Here is a 23,712-nt window from a genome sequence, read left to right as displayed (position 1 = left end):
AATGGCAAGTCTAGTTTGTCACCTGTGCCTATGACTGACTGGCTATAAATTGGAGGTTCCCATGACCCCTTCCACAGGTTTGATTAATTTGCTAGAGGGGCTCCCAGACCTAGGTATATTATTCCCTAGATTACTTGTTTATTATAAATACATGTAATTTAGGAGCAATAAAAGGAAGAGGTGCACAGGGCAAGGTACATGGAAAGGGGCACAGAGCTCCATGCCCTCCCTGGGTAAGCTACTCTCCCAGCACCAGCACATGTTCACCATCCAGGAAGATTTTTGAGCCTGCGCTTTTGGGACTTCCTTTCATTAAGACATCTTCACAGTGACATAATAGATGAAATTACTAGCCATTGGTGATTAATTCACTCTCCAGCCCCCCTCCCCTTCTCAGAAGCTGGGAGTGAGGCTAAAATTTCCAGCCCACTGATCACATGGTTGGTTCCCCTGGCCCCCATCCAGAGGGGCTTTCCAAAAGTCCCTTCCTTAACAGAAACTCAAGCTGGTTGAAAGGGGTTTGTTATGAATAACAAAAACACCATTTCTTCTTTATCTCTCTGGAGCTATTTCAGGAACTGCAAACAAAACTAAATATTATTACACAAAATGCCCCAATGGCTCTCATGTAGGAAATTAACAGGGTTTTAGGGGCTATGTGCCAGACGAGCAGATGGAGATCAAATATGTATTTCTTATTTTAAATCACAATAGTACAGAAGCAAAGGTCAAGGAACATTGAGATAATAGATGGGAAAGACTGAAAAAAAGTAGAGATCTATTGAAACTGAAAATCTGACCCTGCCACTTCCCTGCTTCTGACTTTTTTATCCAATGGTTCTCAATCGTACCTATACCTCACCCAGAGGGCTTTAAAACATGCTAATTCCTGGCTTTCCTCCCATGAGATTCTAATGTATTGAGTTGGTAAGGCCTGGGCACAGGTTTTTTTTTAAAATCTGGGCTACCCGCATCAGAATAACTTGAAATGCTTATTAGAGCAGCAAGCTCCAGGGCCTCGTCTGAGTTCTAGAGAACCAAATTCTGAGAATGAAAGCAGCTTTATTTTTCAACAAGTTCCCTAGATGAGTTTGAGAACTTTACTGTTCATATATGATCATCTTATGAAAATGCATGTTCTACTTCAGTGTTAAAACGAAAACCACAGGCCCCAAATGGTATCACTAGTGCTGTGGATGAAAAAGTACCACATACTAAACCTGGCAAGCTCAGGGAAGGCCAGCATGGCGGGTCCTACAAACACAGAGACTCAACTTAACCACTTAGAATGGTCTGAACATAAAAATTCCTAAGTAAAAGTGGGTTGTGGTGGATATTCACATCTTGAGCCTGTAGCTTTGTCGATAAAGGTTAATGGTTACTTTAAGTGAGCCAATCTATTGTCTTGGTGCATCTAAAATGACATCTCCTCGGAATGTCAGAGGAATCCCTCTTGTCCAAACCCCCCAGGGTACACCCGATTGCACCAGAGTATGAGACCACAGAACTCCACATTGTTATCTTATTCCCAAATACCATATCTGTGTGCCGTAAATGTTAATTATTAATTTTCTTGTACCCACCAACGTAAAAGAAGCTTGTGCCTCTCCATTTTACTTTTTATCCAATCCCAGAGATTTCCCGGCTTTCTCCCACCTCCCTAATCTACCACCTGTGATTCATGTAACCCTCCTTATGTCTCCTTTGATTTTAATGTGTAAAATAAACTGTAAAACTGCCAATCTCTGAGACATTTTCTTAATCAATTGAGATTTTGCTTTCCGACAATTGTTATCAGTTTGGCTCAAATAAACTCATTTAAATTCTATAGGTTTGGACGTTTCTTATGTTGACAGTGCTAAAGCCCATGATACAAAACCTAGAATTAATACTTGGCCAAATTTCTGTTGCAACCTCTTTCAGAAATATAATCTTAACCAACCCGACTGAAATTTTTGGGTCAACACCAATCTGTCAGGAAGGCCCTCTCCAGTCCCCATGGAAAACAGGTAATCTACATGATAGAAACCCTTGCCATTCCCTTGCCACATCCTGGTCTAAAAATAATCCTTTTCAGCTCCCTTGCCTCACCCTACTATAAAAATCTTCCATTTTGTACAACCTCTTGGTGCATCCTAGATGGGATACTACCTGATTCATGAATTCCTTAATAAAGCAATTAGATTCCAAATTTACCCAGTTGAATTTCACCTGTTACAACAGTGACAGTGTGGGGGGTGGGGCTGGGGCGATATTCTTCATTTCTAATAGGCTCTTATGTTATGCCTAGGTTGCTGCTCTGGGGACCACACTTTGAGTGGCAAAATTCTAAATGATTCTTTTTTTTCCCATTTTCAGTTTTTTCCCTTGACAGCTTTGAGCAGTACTGGTCAGGTGTTTTATAGCTGTCCCTCACTTTGGATTCGTCTGGTGTTTTCTCATCATCAGACTGGGGCTATGAGATTTGGGGAAGAAGATCATAGAGGCAAAGTACCATTTTCCTCACATCATACCAAAGGTACATACTACCAACATGATTTCTCACTGTTGATGCTGACTTTGAGCACATGGCTGAGGTCCTGTTTGTCAGGTTCTAAATGATTCTAATGTGAATGAATTTTAAGGTCCTCTGGTGTACCAAGGAGCCAAGACTGCCTAGCTTGGCATAGTGATGCAGGACAGGGTGAATACCCCTGAGTGGGGACTCAAGTCCTGCATGGAGAGAGAGGTGGTCCTTGAAAGAACTTAAGTGCAGGCCAGAGTTAGATACAAAAGGAAAATATATCAGAGAAGAATAACTTTCCATAGACAGAGCCTGATCTTTCAGACAGAGAATGAGAGATGCCAAGTACTCATGAAATTCAGTTTTTATGTGATTCTTAATTTCTACGAATTACAGTTGAAGGTTTTATTTTCCTATTTTCCTTTGATGGTATGAGTTGCAGTGTTAAATGCATGTTATTAATCTCAGCCTTTGTTCTGTAGATTCCCTGTAGGGAATGAATGGTTGGGTTTATTTTGTGTAAGGTACAACTTAAAGGCTTTGTTCTTCTGTTTTCCTTTCATGGTATGGGTAAATAGTTTATTAGTTATCCCAGCAGGAATCTTTCTTTGTTCTGGAGGCTTTCTGTGGTCTGGCAGCACATTGTAGGCTCTAAATACAACTTGTCAATTTGCGTAATTCTCATGCCTCTTCCCTATATCAATAGGAAGCCCATGGAGACACACCCCTTCTTGGATCTCCACCTCTAAACCCACCACTTCCTGACCTGCACTGTAGGCTGCATAGGTAACAATTTTTTTTGCATAGGTAACAAATTGCTTGTGGTCCATCCACCATCCCCTACACACACATACACACACACATACACACACACACACGCACACACTGACGAGAATGCCGTTACTTCCTTCTGTAAAAATACCAGGATGGACTTCAGCTTACAGCTCATCTGGCCTTCCCTGCTCTTACTACATTTCATTTCTCACTGCTTACCCTATCACTAACTCTGATTGAAATTAACTATTTATGCTTATTCTTTTATATTAAAATAGCAGCACCAACAGCAGATAGCATAATAGACAATAAATGTTTATTTAATTATTTGCTAAATAGAAACCTTACCATTATAAATATCAAAGAAAGTCATCCATCATTTGGATGTCCATTTCTTCTATTCCAATTTATGAGGTGTTTAGAAGGCTGGCATTCCTTAGAGCTCTGCACTACCGCAGCCTAATTATTACCATGCATTTTCATCAATCCTCTTACTGGCTTTTTAAAACTATTGCTCTTGAAGTCAATAATTTGCTCCAAAACCATAAAACAACACTCCAAAGGCTCCTGTTGTCAATTTGAATTCCAGAACCACTTTCTTCACTGCAAGGGAGGACATAAGCAGGCACTGACATGTGTGCAATTGGGTGGATTCACTGGCAGTGACTGTCGAGGAATTGAATTAGGAGCATCGATCACCATGCTGTCCTTTAGAATCTACTCTCCAAGGTTACATTCAAACCACCTAATGGAGCAGTACAAAGGGCAGAGACAGCACCTTTGTTATCTTCATCCATCATGTTCTTAACCAGCAAATAGAGACTCATGAAGGAGGTTGGGTGCAGCTGGGACAGGACTGTTCACACTCTGCTTGCTGTGCTCAATGCCTTTCTCATCATCCTCCAAAGGTTTCCTCTGAGATATTTGCTTTGGAGGGCAAATATTGATACCTGTTACCTTTTTCATTAAATATTTGGCCCTTTGATACACATTCTTTGCTTAATTACTTTCTTTCATCTTCCATCTAGTTTGAAATTAAGGAGCGAATTTAGCATTGTGGAAATTCATTTTGATTATAGATCTTCTTTCCCAGGTAGTGTTCTTAAATAAATATAGAATCATCTGGTATTCCAAATCTTTCCTGGCTGAGCCAAAGGCTGAACTGGGCCAGAAAGTCTGTGTGATTCACAATGGCATCCAGCCTGGGGAAGGCTCTTCCTGCTGCTGCCTCCCTCTGAGTTTCTTGAGCAGACTTCCTGGGCTCTTTGGAGGGTTTTGCCCAGCTGTGCACACTGGGACATCTCTTCTGTCCTAATGCCCAAACCCAGGCTGCATTCATCCTTCACCCACACAGCTCATTTGAGCAGAATAGTGAGTCACCTGGGACAAATGAAGGTGAGTTTGGGTGGTAAGCTTCGGCTCCCTGGAGCTGGGATTAAGCTTACACAGCTAGCTTACTCTCCCTTCTTCCACTGCCTTGAGAAGAGAGCTTTTATTTATCATGAAACAGTATTCGTCAAGTGTGAAAAAGTCTCACAGGCCTGCACCATGTTAGGCCTTTAAAAATGGCAATGGGTTACAAGATTATTTCTGCTGTTTCTCAGCAGCTCTGGATCAGAAAAATGCCAAACTTGCTTAAAGCAGCTGTGTCCCAGCACCTGCCCACCATGATATCTAGAGCCCACCTGTGTCTCATCTGTAGCTGCATTAGATATAATTCAGTAGTTTGTGATCCCAACCACACATTAGAATCACTAGGAAGATTTTAAACATAATTCAGTTCCAGGAACTTTGACTGACTTGGTCTAGAACAGAGCCCTGGCAATAGTTTTTGAAAGCTCTCCAGGTGATCCTAATTGAAGCCAAGGTTGAGAACCACAGAACTCTGTCCTTCCCAGAAGTTTCTAGAGTAAAAACATTTCTCCTAGTTAATCCCCCAAGTCATCAGCTCCACTTAGATTCCACACCTATACTCTCTTTTCTCATCAGAAACTAGAACTTTTCCAGTTAATATGACTTTTTTCTTAAGAGAGTTGCCTAGTTTCTGCTCTGTTCCTATATTTGGTGAATTCTGCCTCCCCTACCTTCAGCTCACGTGAGTTTTAGAAACAATTGGGGCTTACCTCTCACAGGGAAGTTGAAAATGCAAGATATTCATTTTCTCAGTCTCCCTTGCAGTTAGGCACCAGACTCTTCTGGTGACAGTGGTAGTAGGTGTCCAGAGTCCAGGGCCAGTGACAGCAGGGTGCAAGTTGCCCTGTCCAATGCCTGGCAGCTACAGAGCACTGCTGCCATTAGGCCATGCTACAGTGTGGCTTCGGGCCTCATTTATGGGTGCAAAGTCTCAAGCCTGGTTCTTTCAATAATTCTGTGAGCATGCAATATCTATTTGATAAATTCCTTTCCAGAGTCAGTGTCTGTGTTTATAACTAAGAACTCCAAGGGAATGTCACAAACTATCATCAGAGGAAAAGATGCCTCGTTTGGAATAAGAGTTGTACTGCCTAGCCCTTTATATGAGTCCAGACATTAGGTTTGAAACTTTCCATTTTTATTCCCTTAATTTTTACTCTTCCTTCCAGTTCATTGAATAGATGACCTGGCCAATTGACCTTCAAATTTTATCCTCCATCCACAGCAGAACCTAGGTTACGCCCTACCCAGTGTGGCCTCAGCCACTGTACCCTCCATTAAGCTGCCCCTGGTATTTATCACGAGATCGCGAGGTGGATGCATCATCAAAACAGCAGCCCAATTTGGTAGACTTTATACTTCGACTGCACTACACCAAGTGGAAATAAAACCATGGGTAAGATTTACTTAAACTCTTTATCCACTTTAGCTAAGAGGAAAAGAGGAAATGATGTCTGACTGCTTTGCGAGGGTTGTCGGTGGATGACCATATATAGTGCAATATAGCTGGTGGCAGCTATAATTGTGAGCGAAAGCCTGGGATGCAGGAGCGAGGAGGGGACTACTGTCACATGGTATATCTCAAAGCCTTCCTCCTTCCGTGCCTCATGGTGGCTGAATCATACAAAGCATGGAGTAAAACTTCGTAAAGTACCGTTTTCCTGGGGAAGCAGGCTTTCACCATGAACAGGAGCAATTTGGGGGCTTGTACCCCATTGCAATACCTTAATTCCAGTGCCAGAATGAATTGTCAGCTTGTAACTCAAATAAATATCTAACAAATATTAAAACACTCAATATATATGATATTAATTCCAGTTAAGAAAACTAAAAGTGAAACATTCTGTGATCAATCCACCAAAATCTTGGCATTTTCATTTCCAGATTTCTTTAGAAAGTTTGGTAAAAGCTGGGAAAAGAATTCACTCCAGTGACAGAAGTCCTCTGTTTTGCTATAGTTCCTTTACATGGAGTTTTGGCAAGCATTTTCAATTACTTATAATTCTAGGAAATTCTATTTTTCTCAGAGGTTTCAGTTTCTGGGTGTTATGGCTAAATGTCGATATCTCTCCCCACCCCCATTCCCCCAATTCATATGTTAAAGCATTACCCTCCAATGTGATGGTATTTGGAGATGGGCATTTGGGACCTAATTAAGATTGGATTAGGTTTTAGGGGTAGGGCTCTCATGATGGGATTAGTAGCCTTAGAAAGAGAAAAAAAGAAGTTACTCTTCACCATGTGAGGACACAGCAAGAAAGTTGCCATATGCAAGTCAAGAAGACAGCCCTCAACAGAACTTAACTATGCTGGCACCCTGATCTCAGACTGTCAGACTCCAGAACTATGAGAAAATAAGTTTCTGCTGGTTAGCCTCCTATTCAGTCTGTGGTATTTGTTATGGCTAATATACTGGATAATGACCTGATAGACATATGACCTTGTGATCCAAAAGCTGGTCTTCCAGAAAGAAATGACACTTTAATGCTCACAGGAAAAAGCTAGACTCCACGTTTCTTGAGAACGAAGACACTGTTCTTTTAGTATTTGAACACCAAACAATTGGACCAATGCTTAGCCCATAGAATACAGTCAACAAATATTTATGAATTAAACAATAAATAAGTGAGTGGATGCATGGATGCATGGATGGACTGATGAAATAGAAAGAATAAGGCAATAAAGGAAGGAGTGGAGGAACAAGACTGACCCTGACAAGAATGTAATCAATTAGGTGTGAATAAACATGCCTCTTCTGGATTTTGACATGATAATTTTAGAGACCAAGCTCATGACTCTTCATGTTCAGAACTTTTAGTCTTTTGATATATCAAAAATATTACTAGGCCAGGAGACAAAATGGCTAATAATGCTGTATCTCCTGAGCCATTCATTTCATCTCTTAGCATATCTACCTCTATATTCATAAAACAATTAATATAAATTAGCTAATGTCTCAGATTCCTTTCAACATTAATATCTCAAAATTATATTAATTACTGCAATTGCAAATTGAAAATGCAAACTTGTAAAAAGTATAGTATTAGAAATTAATATCATTATTTGAAATTTGCATTTACACATATTTAACTTTAATTTTTATTATTGTTTGCTGTAGGCTTGACCTTTTTAACAATTTGGTTTGCTTTTGAAATATAACCTTAAATGCTATTCATCTGGAAAAGAAAGTAGAACTAATAATGCCAATAATCAGGAATGGAAATCTTTTCAACAAATGATGGTAGAACCACTGAATATCCATACAGGAAAGAAATGAACTTTGAACTTTATGTGGTAGTTTCAAACATGTCTACAAATTATTTGATACTCCTCCACTAAAAAGATGTAATTAATTTTTCTTCCCTTGAATGTGGTCTGGACTTTGATACTCACTTTTAATAAATACAATTAAGTACGAACAATAGTGTGTAGCTCTAGATACAAGGTTATAAAAAAGACACCTTGGTTTCCTTCTCACTCATTCTTGCTTAGGTCATTTACTCTGGGGACACCCAGGCAGCTCTTCAGACAGTCCTATCTGATGAGGAACTGAGGTTTTCTGACAATAGCCATGTGAGTGAGCCATTCCTGGAAGTACCCTCTCCAGCGTAGTCAGGCTTCTGATGACTGCAGCCAGGGCCTATAGTTTGATCGCAACCTCAAGAGAGATACGAAGCCAGAATCACCCAGCTAAGCCATTCCCAGACTCCTAATCTTTAAAAACTGTATGAGATAATAAACATTTATTGTTTTCACTCCCAAATTTTATAGTAATTTGTTATACAACAACATATAATTAATGTACCTCACAACATAAATAAAAATAAATCAAAATGAATCATAGACTTAAATATACATATTAAAACTATAAAATTTCTAGAAGAAAATGAAGGAAAACATATTTGTAATTTAGGAGTAGGCAAAGATTTCTTAGACTACAGAAAGAATGAGCATAAAAGAAAAAGTTCATAATTTAAACTTTATCAATAGTAGTATCATATGCTCCTCAAAAGTCACCATTAAAAATAGAAACATTAGCCACAGTGTAGAATAAAATATTTGATTTTTAAGGACTTGTATCCAGAATATATAAAGAGCTCTTACAACTCATAAGAAGACAAGCAACCTAATTTTTAAAATGTATAAATATATCAAAGAGACACTTTATAAAAGATAATATATAAGTGGCTAATAACCACACAAAAAGAGTCTCAATGTCATTAATTATTAGTAAAATGTAAACTTAAACTATAACAAGATAGCTCTCATACCTACCAGACAACTGATGATATTAATTGTCCATGAGATATGGAGTAACTGGAACTTTCTAACACTGCTGGTAGGAAGAGAAAATGGTAAAACTACTTTGGAAAGCTATTTGAAAGTCTCTTAAAATGGTAAACATACACCTACCATATGACCCACTCCTAAGTGACTGGGAAAATTATAAATCTTCCCAAGCCTCTCTTTTTTCTTCTAGACAATGGGGATACTCATGGTGCCTATCTTGTGGAGTTATTATGAGGATTAAATGAGATAATTTACAAAAATCTTTCAACAATAGAACCTAATGCAACTTTGATGTATATTGTCATCTCAATCATGCATCCATTATTCACACTTCACATTTATAATTGAGTTATTTTATAAACAGGCAGGTTTTAATTCATTTATTCAAAAATATTTATGGATCATGTAGTATATGGTGGGCACTGTGCGAGGTACTGAAAGCTAAGGGAGATGTTTCTGTCATAATTGGTGAAATACTGGCATTTAGGAGTCTGCATTGTGTAAGTTTTGGGAGCTCAGTACTTGGATCCCCATGAAAGATTTGCGTGGAGGTCTGATGCTCAAAGAAAGATAGCAGGCAAGGACTAGCAAGCAGAAGTGATTTATTAAGCAATGCACACTTGGGAGTAGTCCAAGCCAGCAAGAAATAAAGGACTGAGGGCGCTAAAAAGTCGAAGTGGAGGTGAGGGGTTTATATGAGCTATAGAGTTTCTTTGTTCTCCTTCTGTCTCTCCTACCTGGAACCAAGCATATCCCCTGCTCCTCCCTTAGACCATCCCACTCCAAACTGGGGCATCTGTAGTGTTTGCCGGTAGATGGGCACTCACTTGCCTGCACTCTGAAGGTACATGCTCAGTTACCTAATTTTGCCCACACCAGTCAAGCGCCCCAAGAGTAAGGTCATATGACGGCCATCTGTAGATAACTGACGTGATTGGGGGAAGGGAATGGGGTGGGTGAGGAAGGAGCCAGGTGCTACCAGATATCTTGCCTGCCTATCTGGCTTCTGATCTTGAGGGAGGAAGGAAGGCTCCAGAAGCCTGCAACGTGGCCTCCTTAACCCTTCATTGTCACTCTCCCTCCAGCGCCTATCTACCTGTCTACCTACCCTTCTCCCTCAAGGATTGGGAACTCTGAAATCTTTCAGGTTTAGGGGCGAGGACAACCCTCTGTAACTACTTCCTGCTGAAAGGGGCAGTGGCCTTCAGAGTTCCCGCCCTGGTTCTCTGCCTGAAGGGAGGGAAGAAGAGGTTATCAGAAAGGCTGGTCTAGCGGAGTCTAAGAATCCCAGCAAATCCCCAGGGATACAAGTTGCTAAGCCAAAGGTCAGAACCATCTGGAACTTGACAGTCTCTAGGTCAGAAGAAACACATTTTGCTATGAGATTAAGAATACAAGGCCCAAAGAGGAGGAGGGGAAATGAGAGTAAAAGTGGGACTAGGGAAATGGTAGTATGCATGTGAAGTTGGAAAACCAGTCTGGTGAGAAGGGATTGAGCTTGAGAGAAGAGATTTACTAAAGAGTCAAGCAAGTGTTGGGTTAGTTCTTGTAAGACTAAAGTATAGAACCTGTCAGGGCTAGAAGATATTATCTGTTTGTGTTGTAAGGGACAGAAATAGCTTCTCTGGGGAGAAGATCTGGGTAACATAAGAGGATAAGTAAGAGAGTTAATAAAATCTCAAAGCCAATAGCGACTCCTATAGCACTCATTCCTTATCTTGAGGTGTAGAGGAGACCCCTCAGTTTCTTTTGAAGAGTAGTCTGGAATCTAGTGGCTCACAGGTGTAGTTGGTTGGGAGAGCAAAGTATTTCAAAGGCACTGAGTTTTAGGGTGCACTATGGATTGGTTTTGAGCCTTAGTAGAGCTATAGGAGATAAGTCTAGCTAGGGCTTAGATATCTCCTGACATAGTTTTGTTAAGGTCCTCTTAAGGGTTTGATTGGCAATTTCTACCTTGATAGAAGCCACTGGGCTGTGTGTAGGTGATACTGAATATGCAAATCTTTGGACACTTGTTAAGTGATCTGGGAAATGAAAGAGGGCCCAATGGAATAGGTCAAGGCAGAATAGGTAGCACTACTATCTAGTAAAAATTTAGTTTTCCTACATGCTGTGTCGAGGGTGACTTGAAGCTCCTCTATCATGATGGCGATGGCTCTCTCTAGTGTGGGGCTGGCAAGTGCGTGGGCCTTCCCATCAGAGGAAGCAGTTCTCTCAGTTGAGAGGCTAGCCAAGAGGGGAGAGGGCTGAGGAGGTCCACCCTCCCCAGCTTCCCAGGGCTGGATGGACACTCGCCCTTCCAGTGCCCTTCCTTCCTGCAGTGTACACATTGGTTGCACCTCCATTCCCATGATGCCAACCAAGGCCAAGGCCTTCCTGGCCCAAGAGGTTTTTGTTGCCTAGGGTCACCTCGAGTTGGTCCCTGCATTATGGCAGCTAAAATTTATGCTTTTTCCCTACACTTTCTTTTCCTCCTCTGCTTGATCCTGGTGATTGAACACTCTACATTAAGGCAGCCTGAGGGGTTTGGGGTCTGGCTTCCAACTTTTGGAGTTATAAAATATATAGATAGGACTGTTTGGCCCTCATCAAACTTTGAATCACTATTACTATATATTCTAAAAGCCTCAGAAAACTGGTTAAGACAACAGAAAACTCAGAAAATGATTTTGAAGAAGCACGGAATCTTTGTTTTTTATTCAGAAAACTTTCCCATGATATCAGTAGCAGGCCAACCGTCTAAGAAACACTATCTTATTTAATAGAGAGAATAAAACCCAACTCTAATTTTGTATTAGCTTACTTTCGATACTTATATTTATTTACAATCTTGTTTAGCTTAACCATATGCAAAATTTCGTCTTTTAAGATTTTTCTTCACAAACCTTCTACAGCGTCCCTTCAGTTTGCCTCTTTTTACTCATTCAGAAACAACCAACATCAGGATAAACTACTTTCCTTCAAACTATGTCTCCATATCTTATACCTCTATTACTAAAAATATACATTTTCCTTTCTATCATAAGAATTTTTAATTCTTAGTGACCTTAATTTCTAATGGCAGCCGAAAAGAAAGCAATTAACATTCTTTAGATTGGAAAATTTATGAGTACATTTCGTAATCTCTAGAAGTATTTCATTTGCCCTTGACAGTTTGAAGGCAGCTGGGAACAAGGCAGGGAGCATGGTGCAGCTTGTGAGACCACTGAGGAGGGGACCCTCCTTGCCAAGAGAAGTTCAATAAGTTTGATGTCCAAACATGGCTTGGCTTCTTGCAGTGAAATGGAGATCCCTACTCCTGACATTGACATGTATTTCCCACCTTATTGTGTCCCAAACTTCCCTTAGAATGACCAATCCAAGCAGTCAAAAAAGAGCTGCTGCTGTCAAAGGCAAAGGTTGCCTCTGGCATTCACAGATTTCAGCTCTCTGAGAAATGTACTGTTGGATGATGCTACAATTACATAGAGTCCAAATACAGCCCAATTCCAAGCTCCCTCATGCTTCCCACAGGTAGAAAGGAGGTGTACGGTGGAGGAGGTGAGACAGGAGACAGGCAAAGAAAGAGAAGTCTTGGTTATCGGGATCAACAAGAAAATTTTCAAAGGAAAATGATCAGGGATATAGCCATGTAGCTGCATTCCAGAGACAAGCACAGCCAGTAACCCCATATTCTAGGAGATGAGAATGACAGACCTGATGAGCCTGGCAGCAGTATGAGACAGAGAGAAACTTTGACCCCAGGGGGATCCCAGGAGAGTTTGGAAGCATTGCATGAAAGAGGAGAAAAGATCGGGAGAGGGTGAGGGCTGGAGGAGAAAAAGAGAAAGAATCATGTCTGGAGACAAGAAACTGGAGATGAAAGTTGAGAGATTTGAAGAGAGTGAAAGTGCAGAGAGCTCAGAAATCAGATCAGACATGCCTCGGAGCTGTGGCCATAGTGCAGAACACTAAGCACAATCCAAGTCACACAGCCAAAAACATCACCAGTGCTTAGGAGTCTGCATTATGTAAGAGTTCAGGGATTCCCCATGGAAGATTTGCATGGAGGTCTGATGCTTAAAGAAAAACAGCGGGCAAAAAGTAGCAAGCAGAAGTGATTTATTAAGCAAAGCACAGTTGAGAGAAGTCCAAGTGGGCACTTCAATAGAGGATTAAGAGTGCTGAGAAGTTGAGGATGAGGGTTTATATGGGCCATAGAGTTTTTTTTCTTCTTCTGTCTCTCCTACCTCAAATGGCATGAATTCCCTGCTCCTCCCTCAGACCCTTCCACTCCAGGCTGGGGTATATGTAGTGTCCGCTTGTGGATGGGAACTCATATGCCTGCCCTATGAAGATTTTGAGGGTAGGCGCATGCTCAGCTAACTAATTTTGCCCACACCAGTTGAGCGCCTGCAGAGGAAGGTCATATGATGGCCATCTGTAGCTAACTGATGTAGTTGGGGGGAGCACAGGCGGTGGGGTGGGTGAGGAAGGTGCCAGGTGCTACCAAGCATCTTGCCTGCCTATCTAGCTTCTGATCTTGGGGGAACGAGGGAGGCTCCAGAAGCCTGCCAGATACCTTGATGTGCACATGATTTTGGGGCTTCTTTAACCCTTCATCGTCCCTCTCCCTCCAGCTCATATCTACCTATTCTGTCAAAATCATGTCTAAGTCCATAAATGTAAGTGTTTTAAATGACTTTAAATGACAAAAGATGTTTGAAAAGTGGAATAAGATAGGAAGATTAAAGGTAAAAAGAGTTATGTGGTGGGGGGAGAGAATTTTCTGGGTGTAAAGTCTAGTGTGAAAACAGATATTGAAATAAGACAGGAAGGAGGAGACAGGAACAGAAGGGACTCAAAGCTTTGTTTTCCTGGGATGAATGAGGCAGAAGAGCCAAGGATGGTGCTGAGAGTTCTCTGTGTGATTAGAACAAGATGCAGAGGAATAGCACATGATTTTAAAGGACAACATAGAAACAAAATGTAAGAAAGTCCCAAGTTCCCTAAATGCAATTGAACAGCCAAAGGCTTACATCAGGATTTTGTGGCCACGTTATTCCATACTTAGGATTAAAATCCAAAGCATATCGAAGGCAGAAATCTTGAGAACAACCCAGTACTTGGGCAGCTGTAACATTTCCTAAGTTTTTTGTAACATAAGATAAAATAGCATGCCTCAGGTACTGAGTTAAATGTCATGTACAGGATTCTCATTCTTCAGCCACCAAACCATGTCTTTTTTTTCCCCCAAATGGATTGTGCTTTTACACTTCTTGACTCGGGACCAGATACTCATCTCTTCCACAATGTAAGAACTATTTTTGGAAAATCGTAGGTTGAAAATCTGGTCCCCAAAAAACAGCTCATCAAGTTCCTTGGGGGAACATGGTGAACAGCATGGGTTCCCTTGCAAGGGATCCAAGGGAAGAACTAATCAAAGATATCAAAGAGCCAAGCTTGGATCGGCCATGTTTTCTCTTCCTTATTGTTTATGTTAAAGAGTGTTTGTTAAACACATTGAGTGCTTGTTAGAGTGAGAGCAAGGCAAACTGACCACATCAAGTCAATCCCTTATAGGCTTCCAGTCTATGTAGAGGACACTTAGCCTCCTCAGGAAGAGAACAGATGAAGGAAGACAGAATTGTACAGATGTATGAAGACACGGGGCTGAGAGTGTGTCTACATCTAAACTCCTCAACAGAGTCTTAAATTATCTCTTCAGTGTCCTCAGAAGATGTCTATGAGCGTTCCTAGTAAATCAGTGGTCACAAATCATTTTGGCCAGGGTTTCATAGAAGATAATTTTGCCATGAACAGGGGGAGTAGGTAGTTTCGGGATTATTCAAGTGCATTAAATTTATTGTTCACCTTATTTCTATTATTATTACATTGTAATATATAATGAAATAATTATAAAACTCACCATAATGCAGAATCAGTGGGAGCCCTGAGCTTGTTTTCCTGCAACTAGGCAGTCTCATCTGTGAGTGATGGGAGACAGTGACACCCAGGGTGTCTGTCTTATGTACAGTCTACTCTGCAATCTTGTTTTGGTTACTGTCACTGCAGAAAACCTTGCTCCGCAAAGATAGGATACTGGAAATGGAAGCAGCCTTTTCAGTGCTTTTATGGTAGTTTCAGGATATTCCGCCTTGACTTTAATCCAGAATGTATGGAGAGTTAAAGTTGTTTCGAACATACTTTTAAAGTCACCATCATTTGCGATTTCAAGCAGTTGATCCTCTTCTAGCATGGACAAAGTTGATTCACATGGCTTATTCAAAAACAGGTTGCAGATACACTCCTTACCTGTTTGGGGGTCTTTTGTGGCTGGGAGGTAATGCTTAAGCTTTTCTGAAGGCTGAGACAGGTGATCATGCACCAGCTGGGAGAAAGAAGGCCCTGGCTCTTTCAAAATCTCTGCTAATGTTTGAAACATGTCGAAAATCCCAATGTGTACTCGTCATCCCCATAATCCCAGTTTGGCTTTGAATGCAGCCACTTTATCTGCCAACTTGAACACAGTTGTTGTTCTCCCCTGAAGTGACAGATTGAGCTGGTTAAACAGATTGAATACGTTACACGAGTAAGCATTTTTTGTGACCCATTCTGTGTCACTGAAATGTGCTGCTAGTGGTAACTATTGTTCTAAAAGAAATCTCTGGAGTGACTCTCATAACTCAGAAACTCTGTCCAGTGATCTACCGACAGAAAGCCATGTCACTTCTGTGTATGAGAGGAGACATGTGTGCTCTGCATCCATCTCCTCACAGAGCTGCATGACAGACATGAGTTAAGGGCACGTACTTCAATGTGGCTGATAATTTTAATCACATCCTGCAAAAGGTTTTTAAGTTCAGGTGTCATTTTTCAGCTAGCCAGCATTTCTCTATGGATGACAGTGCATAGACTCACATACAGAAGTGACCTCTTTGACCTGAGTAGTGAAACCAGAAAGCTGTCCAGTCATGTCAGTCGCTTTGTCCATGCATATACTGACACAATTGACCAATTTGGTTTTCCTGATAGGTAATCATTCAAAGACTTGAATGCAACCATGGTGTCAGATGGCAACAAAAGTGCACATAACATATCCTCATGCACATCCTCCTGAAAAATAAATGGCATGAAAACAAGCATTATCACCTTGTCATCAACATTGGTAGACTCGTCAACCTGGGTTGCATACCACAGTAACTCATTAATCCTCTAACAATTGTGCCTCCATGTCCTCTGCTATTTCATTAGTTCATCTAGTAATGGTGCTAGCCGAAAGAGGAACACATGCCACCTTTTGAATTGCAACTACTCTTAAAAGTTCATGACGAATGTCCTTAGCAGCAGGCAGGATCAACTCTTCAGCAACAGCGAAGGGCTTCTTAGCTTTAGCAATGCTGTTAGCCACTAAGAATGATGCTCTCAGTGCAGACACGTTTGATGAAGTGGCGGCCTTCAATAACTGCTTCTGTTCTTCGTGTTTGCCATTTTTTTCTTTTGAAAAACTCCAAAGGCTTATACTTTAATACAGGGTGCTTGGTTTCTATGTGGCAAAGCAGTTTTAAAGGTTTCATGGCTTCGTTGGATAGGCGGTTGCCACATGTTATACGATGCAGGCTTGGAGAATGCGAATCATTTTGTTGCAATGAACCATACATAATTTAAGTCGGACTCCCTGTATTTTCTTTTAAATGCAGCTTTCTTTTTGTTGACAGTCTTAGAGTCTTCTGTTGTCTTATCATTGGGTCTTTCCCCCTTTTCAAAGAAGCTCTCCAGTGATATTTGTTTTTTACTCATTTTGGTGAGGGTTAGTTTGTGGGCTTACCAAAACTGTGACTGAGACAAGGGCACAGTGCATAAAAGAAGCGTGGATAGAAGTGGTAAATAAATAACGGGCGGGCCATGCGTGGACTAAAATAAGTGTCAGATTCTGACTTAAAGCTCGCTACCAGATGCAACTTAATTGAAGTACAATTGAAGTATATCACCTCACTTGTCACTTGTCACCTCACTTGTAACTATCATGCCTGCCACCAGATGCATCTTAACTGTCACTTACCACTCAGTGATAGGGTTTTGATGAGTCTGCATGCAATTTATTTATTATAGTCTCTGTGAATGCTAATCTGCTGTTAATCTGTATTTGCAGCCACTCCCCAAGGCTAGTAGCATCACTGCCTCAGCTCCACCTCAGATCATCAGGCATTAGCTTCCCATAAGGAGCAGGTACCCTAGATCCCTCGCATGCACAGTTCACAATAGGGTTCAAACTCCTGTAAGAATCTAAAGCCTGATCATCTGAGGTGAAGCTGAGGTGGTGATATATGCTCTGGGGAGCAGCTACAAATACAGATGAAGCTTTGCTTGCTGGCCTGCTGCTCACCTGCTGTGACCCAGTTTCCAATGGGCCACATACCAGTACTGGTTTGTGGCCAAGGGGTTGGGGACTGCTATAGTAAAGCATTGTGCATCACAGGGAAAGAAATCGAACATATTTTAACCTGCCAGCTCACATACAGTGCCTCAGGGCCTGTACCAAGCCCCTGGATACAGAGGTCAGCTTTCTGAACTGTTTCAAATCCCACATCTTTAATTTTAATTTCAATTGGGGGTATTCTTAAATAATTAGAGGTGGCCTGAGACTACAGGCTGCAGCCTAGCTTTAGTCCTTCCCTTCGAAACAAATATGTAAGATACTAAGAACTGATCTCTTGAGAATTAAATAAATTGGGATAACAAAAGGTTTAAAGGGAAAATGCTCAGATTTAACCTGGGAGTTGAAAGAGTTTAACATATTGAAATGTTGCAAAATAATCTGACATACAAGAACAGGAAACTAATCCTTCTCCTCTACCTGAATTTAGCCAAGCTTGTACCCTAAGAATTGTGAATACCAGGGCTTAAGACAATGAAACAGAGAGCAAGCTCGAGCTCCACGCTGTTCCCTTGGCTGCCGAACCTCAGCACACCCCCTGCCTTACCTGCGTCCCTCATCTTTGTACCCAGGCAGCCTGCTCCTTTAAGTTCTTGAAAAACCAGCAATGAGCCCACCCAAGGGATTCAGTTAAACCATTAAATACTATTTTGGCATCAAAGCTTAACGCATCCTCTATAAGCCCTCCACTGTGTCACTTGGCACTTGTCTCCTAGACTCAGCTATGGTTAGTGTCAACTCTCAGCTTGTTCCTGCATCTCCACACCCCAGTGGCTCCATCCTTCAGGTCATGCTTCCCTGGCCTCATACAGACTCTTACCCAGCTGGCTACCTCTATGTAGCTTATGAAAAGGAAGGAGGAGAAACAGACAAAGCAAGTAAAGGAAAGAGAAATAGAATGAAATTGAAGACGAAGGAGAGGAACTTAGTTGTCTGACTTATTTTTCTATACATCACACATCTTAATATAGAAGAACAGACATATAGAAATAAAAATAATCCTGAGAAAGATAGAGAGGGTAAGAGTTTAAAATTATTTGTTAAAAAAGACTTCAATAGAGAACATAAGCTTGCATTTATCATTTGAACATTTAATTTTAATTTTGAATCCTCAAAATGATCCTTGAGGTAGCTTATAGTGAACCAATTTTATAGAAAAGGAAACTGATGCTCTGAGACTTAATGTACCCAGAGTCTTACTCAGCAATTTCACTTTCAATTTTCTATCCTACTGAAGGAAATACTGGTATATATGAAGAATGTATGCACAAGAATGTTATGGAAACAGTGTAATATCAAAATTCAAAATAAATATTCATGTTTAGGGAAGTGTTTAAAATATGGCATATTCTAGGAATGCCATTTAGCTATATATAATTTTTAATACAGCAAATCTATTTTGTAATTGCTTAGCTCTTCAAGTTATATTAAGTAAAAAACATTACTGGACAGTATGTGTAGCATGATTCTATTTATGTAAAGAAAGATTTTTAAATATATTTTATCTTTACATATATGTATACAGAAGCTTATAAACACTATGAAAGGATGCACCCCAAAATTTCAACATAAAGGCAAAAACCACCTCTCGCATCACTTCAAGTTCTATTTCTTTTCCCAGGGGAAATTATTGCTTCTATTATTTCGATATTTGAATTTTTAAATTAGAATATATTCATGATTCCTTGTATAATTATTAAAACAAAGTTTTTTTAACTATATGATACTTTGCAAATATAATGCTACAATTTATTACTTTTGCACAGGAAATATCTGCTACTTCACAAAAGCCTAGAAATAAATTGGCTTCTTTTTTTCCCCCCTTTCTTTTATGTCAGCAATAGCAACAAATTCCTATGAGACCTTTAGCAAAATAGAGTACCCTACATTCTTGCTTCTGACAGATGGAGAGATTTAGTATGCAGACTAGAGACAGAAATGTGGGGTCATCTGCAAGCTGTATTTAAGAACTGTAGGCAAAGTGATGTTACATTCCACGATATACTCAACAGCAGCTGTCCTGATAGCACCAAATTATATTTAATGCAACTTTGCCTCACCAGTCTAGACGCAGGAAGGAACAGATGAGAGCAGGATCCTTAAGCAGCTTCTATACCCTGAGCAGAAATGAAATGACCATTAAAGGCAGCACTGAATGTGTCTAAAGGGGCGGACTGAAGTCATTAGCAGAACCATCAAGGAGCAGGCCTATCCCTTTATTAATATTGTGAAGAAAATCTGTTTCTATGTAAATTTTAATAGATGTCAGAGTTCTCTCTCTTGTGTTTCCAAATTATTCCAGGGTAGGCAGTGACGATGTTTCCTCAGGGGAGGCAACTGAGACTTGGGGAGCAAAGGTGACTGAGTCAAGAACACTGAAGGGGCAGGAGATAGTTGCCCCTCATGCACTTCCAGGCACAGTGTTCACATCACCTGAGAGGCAGAGCCAATTTCAAATATCCAATTTCAGGCGGGTATAAGAGAAACTTAAGCATCCCTTTCTTTGCAGGCTCAGCAGGCTGCCTTAAATACATCTTCCCGGTGAGCTTAAATATATTTTTTTTCCTGCTAGGATATGCTCTTAGAGCTCATTCCCTCTCTCTCTCTCTCTCTCTCTCTCTCTCTCTCTCTCTCCCCCCCCCCATTCTCTTTCCACCCCAGGTAATTCTTAGAAAAAATCTCAAAATGTTATTGAGGATAATTGTAATTTGGAATTTCTTTGAAAATTTTTCAAAATTTGTTTCTATATCAAAGCACAGGTTTTAATATATTATGTTCTCTTACACTAGTAAGAGAAGAACATCCAGAAAGATAAGCTGACAGAATGCCCAAATTAAGATAAATACAAGCCAACTGGCAGAGGAAATGGAGGACAGCCAGGGAAGGATAGAAAACCCCGTAGACAGGACTGAGAGCCTGGAAACAGGTCTGCTTTGCTAAACCGACCAGTTCTGTGGTCCCAGGAGGGGTGGGTGATGATTTTGTTCACACAGTTGAGGAACTCTGTTTCTTAGTGATCTGTTCTCACTGTCACCATCCAGAAAGACACTGACAACAAGATTTTCAGAGTGCCATGAGAGTACCTCTAACACAACAAGAGCCTCCCCTTGCCCCATCTATGCCTTCTCTCATTTTTTAGCCATGTGACCGTAGTTAAGTCACATTTTTTAAACCCCTTTCTTATCTATGCAATGGAGATCACTGGACTGTGTGCTCTGCCCAACTCACAGAGCTGTTGTTAAGACACAAATGATTTCTGTGCACTAAGGCACAATACAAGCCAAGGGTTTCAATTCACATTAGCATTGCCTATGGTTGAGAGAACAATTCACTGAGTTTAATTAAAGTTAAACCCACAGAGCTAAGAGATACCAGAAGGTTATTAAAGGATGCTAAGGTTATTTAGGGAACAAAAACAGGACAGGATGGTGACATGGATGAATTGGGTATTTCCCATTTTAATTTTTTTCTCTTATTTGTCCAAATGAAAGCAATTGTAATAATTAAAGCTATAAATTGAGAGTCAAATGCTGCACACATGATTTGTGAACATCATTCACAGTGTAAATCCTGGTGGGAAACAATGCTAATAAACAACATGTGGCTTTTTTTACAACAGGTTATTTGTTCTTTCACTCCACAAATTTTCACTGAGGGCTACCAAGTACTGGACCTCTGCTCGGCTGGATTGGGGTAAATACTATGAAAGAAAAAAGAAAGAGAGAGAGAGAAAGAGAGAGAAGAGAAGAGAAGAGAAGAGAAGAGAAGAGAAGAGAAGAGAAGAGAAGAGAAGAGAGAGGAGAGAGAGGAGAGGAGATGCTAGCCTGCTTGATATCTCTGCTTCAGCTCCTCTCCCTCTACCCTCCTCCCGCAGCCTCTCTCTCCTCGCCTCCTCCACTCTCCTCTCCTCTCCTCTCCTCTCCTCTCCTCTCCCTCCCTCCCTCCTCCCTCCCTCCCCTCCCTCCCGCCCCTCCCTCCCTCCCTCCCCTCACGCTCCCTCCCCTCCCCCTCCCTCCCTCCTCCCCTCTCTTCGCTCCCGCCTCCCTCTTCTCTCTCCCTCCCGAACGAAAGAAAGAAACGAGAAGAAGAAAAAGAGCCAGAGAAAGAAAGAAGAAAGAAAGAAACAAAGAGACAAAACAGTACAGGACATTAGTGGGGTGGGGGGAACATCTTTTTTAATAAAAGTGAAAGAAGCAGTATTTGAACTGAAAGCTGAAGAATGAAAATGAGGTTTTGCAGAGCTGAAAGAAGAACATTTCAGGCAGAGAGAGCAGCAAATTTAGAAGGCATGAGGATAGGAAAAGGCTGGACATAATTTGGGAACAGAAAAGAACCCAGTGATGCATGGGCTCACCTTGAGCACAGCACTCGACATTTTCTGCTTTAACTCATATTGATCAGTGTTATAGCCATCGATGGCCTGAAGTTTCTGTCCAGTTAAAAATACCACTGAAAGGAGGAAGTGGATTGTCATTGATCCACTGTTATAGAAGACTTGGATGATCCCTCTGGCCAATGAAATACTTACTATTTGTCATAGCATTGTATAAGGTGTCATTTTTACTTAATTAGTAAGATGGGAGAGTAATTAAATATGACTTAAAAATAAAATCGTCAGAGGAGTGCTAAAAACCCTTTAGAATTAAATCAATTGACAAATATTTAATTGCTTCTACTATATTAGGCACTGTGGAAAATACAAAATAATAAAAGAAAAAGCTGCCACCCTTAATGAATGTACAACTTACCTGTGGGAAAATATGTATTAAAATAGAAACTTAAAAATAAATTGTATTTCATGAAATACAATATTCTATTGTATAGCAATTCTTTAGGACTGATGTCAATCTCATAAAGTTTCTCATTGTTCTGTCTTGTGTACATAGAAGATAACCCTTAAATAAGTGAGGTAGATTTGAGTTTCGATTTCAAAGATATGTATAAAATTAATTAGCAATGAGAAATGAGGGGATCTCAAGGCAAGGGGACCAGCATGATCTTATGTATAGGTGAGAATTAATATGACATACAGAGAGGCAGTACAGAGGCAGTCTGTATGCAGAATATTGTGCCGGTTGACAGAGGATTCCAAACAGCATAATTAAAATTTTGGATTTGATTAAAGAAGCAATTTTAAGTTACTGAGAAATATAGGAAACACTCTAACAATTGTATTCAAGGGAAAAGAAACAGAAGACAAAAGGACCAGTTACAAAATATAAAAAAGACATAGTACGTATATACAATGAAATATTACTCAGCCATAAGAAGAGATGAAATACTGTCATTTGCGACAACATGAATAGATCGTGAGATCATTGTGTTAAGTAAGGTAAGTCAGACAGAAAAAGTTGAAAACCATGTGATTTCTCTCATATATGGGATATAAACCTGAAAGCAACAAATGAACAAGACGTGTAACCCAAAACTCACGGACACAGACAACAGTTTAGTGGTTACCAGAGGGAAAGAGGGGAGAAGGGGAGGTAGATAAGGGTCAAGGGGTCAAATATATAGTGATAGGAAATTTTACTTTGGGTGGTGAACACACAAAACAACATACATATGATGTATTATTGAATTGTACACTCAAAACTTACATAATTTTATTAACCAATGTCGCCTCAATAATTTAAAAACATTTTAGAATAACACAGAATATAAATAAGTTAATAAAGTTATACATAAGCCAAAAATTGTACAGTGTATGTAAGATAATAGTAAAAGGATGGGCAATGAGGTTAGCAGTCATTTACACACTGGGAAAGTCCAGAGTGTACCCTTATGTCTGAAACACTACCTCATGTTGCTTGCATAGGCACAGGCCATGAGCATTCCTGCCTGAAGGCATTTGCATTTGGTGTGACTTCTACTTGAAATGCTCTTCCCCACACATCTGAATGGCTCACTCTTTCACTTTCTTCAGTCCTCTGTTTAAATATCACCTTCTGAATGAGCCTTTCCAGAGCACCTGCTTAGAAGTCACAGTCCTGGTATTCCCTGCTTTGTTACATCATAGCACTTACTACCATCTCGCATTCTACATATTTTATCTATTTATTTGTCTATTGATGACTTCCTCCAATTAGAATACAATCTCTGTGGAGTGAGGGATTTTTGTCTATTTTGTTTATTGTTTTATTTCCAATGCCTGGAATATAACAGATAATAGTTTTTAGATTAATAAATCAGTCTCAAGCACGTGTCATTTTCTAATGGAGGCACCGAAAAATAGAACTATTCTTTCGGGTAGAATCAATTGTAATAAAAATTTATTACCAGACTTATGGCCCAGAGAAATTGCCACATCAAAGCA

General features: G+C 40.3%; 1 protein-coding gene across 1 annotated transcript in view; it reads right to left on the bottom strand.

Moving 5' to 3' along the window:
* Window positions 1–11,331, bottom strand: part of LOC107503950 — a 160,667-nt gene extending 149,336 nt beyond the window's left edge. The window contains 1 exon segment of the mRNA XM_036229003.1: window positions 11,088–11,331. Coding sequence (XP_036084896.1) covers window positions 11,088–11,331 — 244 coding nt within the window.
* Window positions 11,332–23,712: the final 12,381 nt, after the last annotated feature.

This window comes from Rousettus aegyptiacus, unplaced genomic scaffold (genome assembly GCF_014176215.1).
Source record: "Rousettus aegyptiacus isolate mRouAeg1 unplaced genomic scaffold, mRouAeg1.p scaffold_m13_p_11, whole genome shotgun sequence".
NCBI classification, from domain to species: Eukaryota; Metazoa; Chordata; class Mammalia; order Chiroptera; family Pteropodidae; genus Rousettus; species Rousettus aegyptiacus.
The sequence above is the reverse complement of the archived record's forward strand: the minus strand, read 5'-3'. Positions and strand labels throughout refer to the sequence as shown.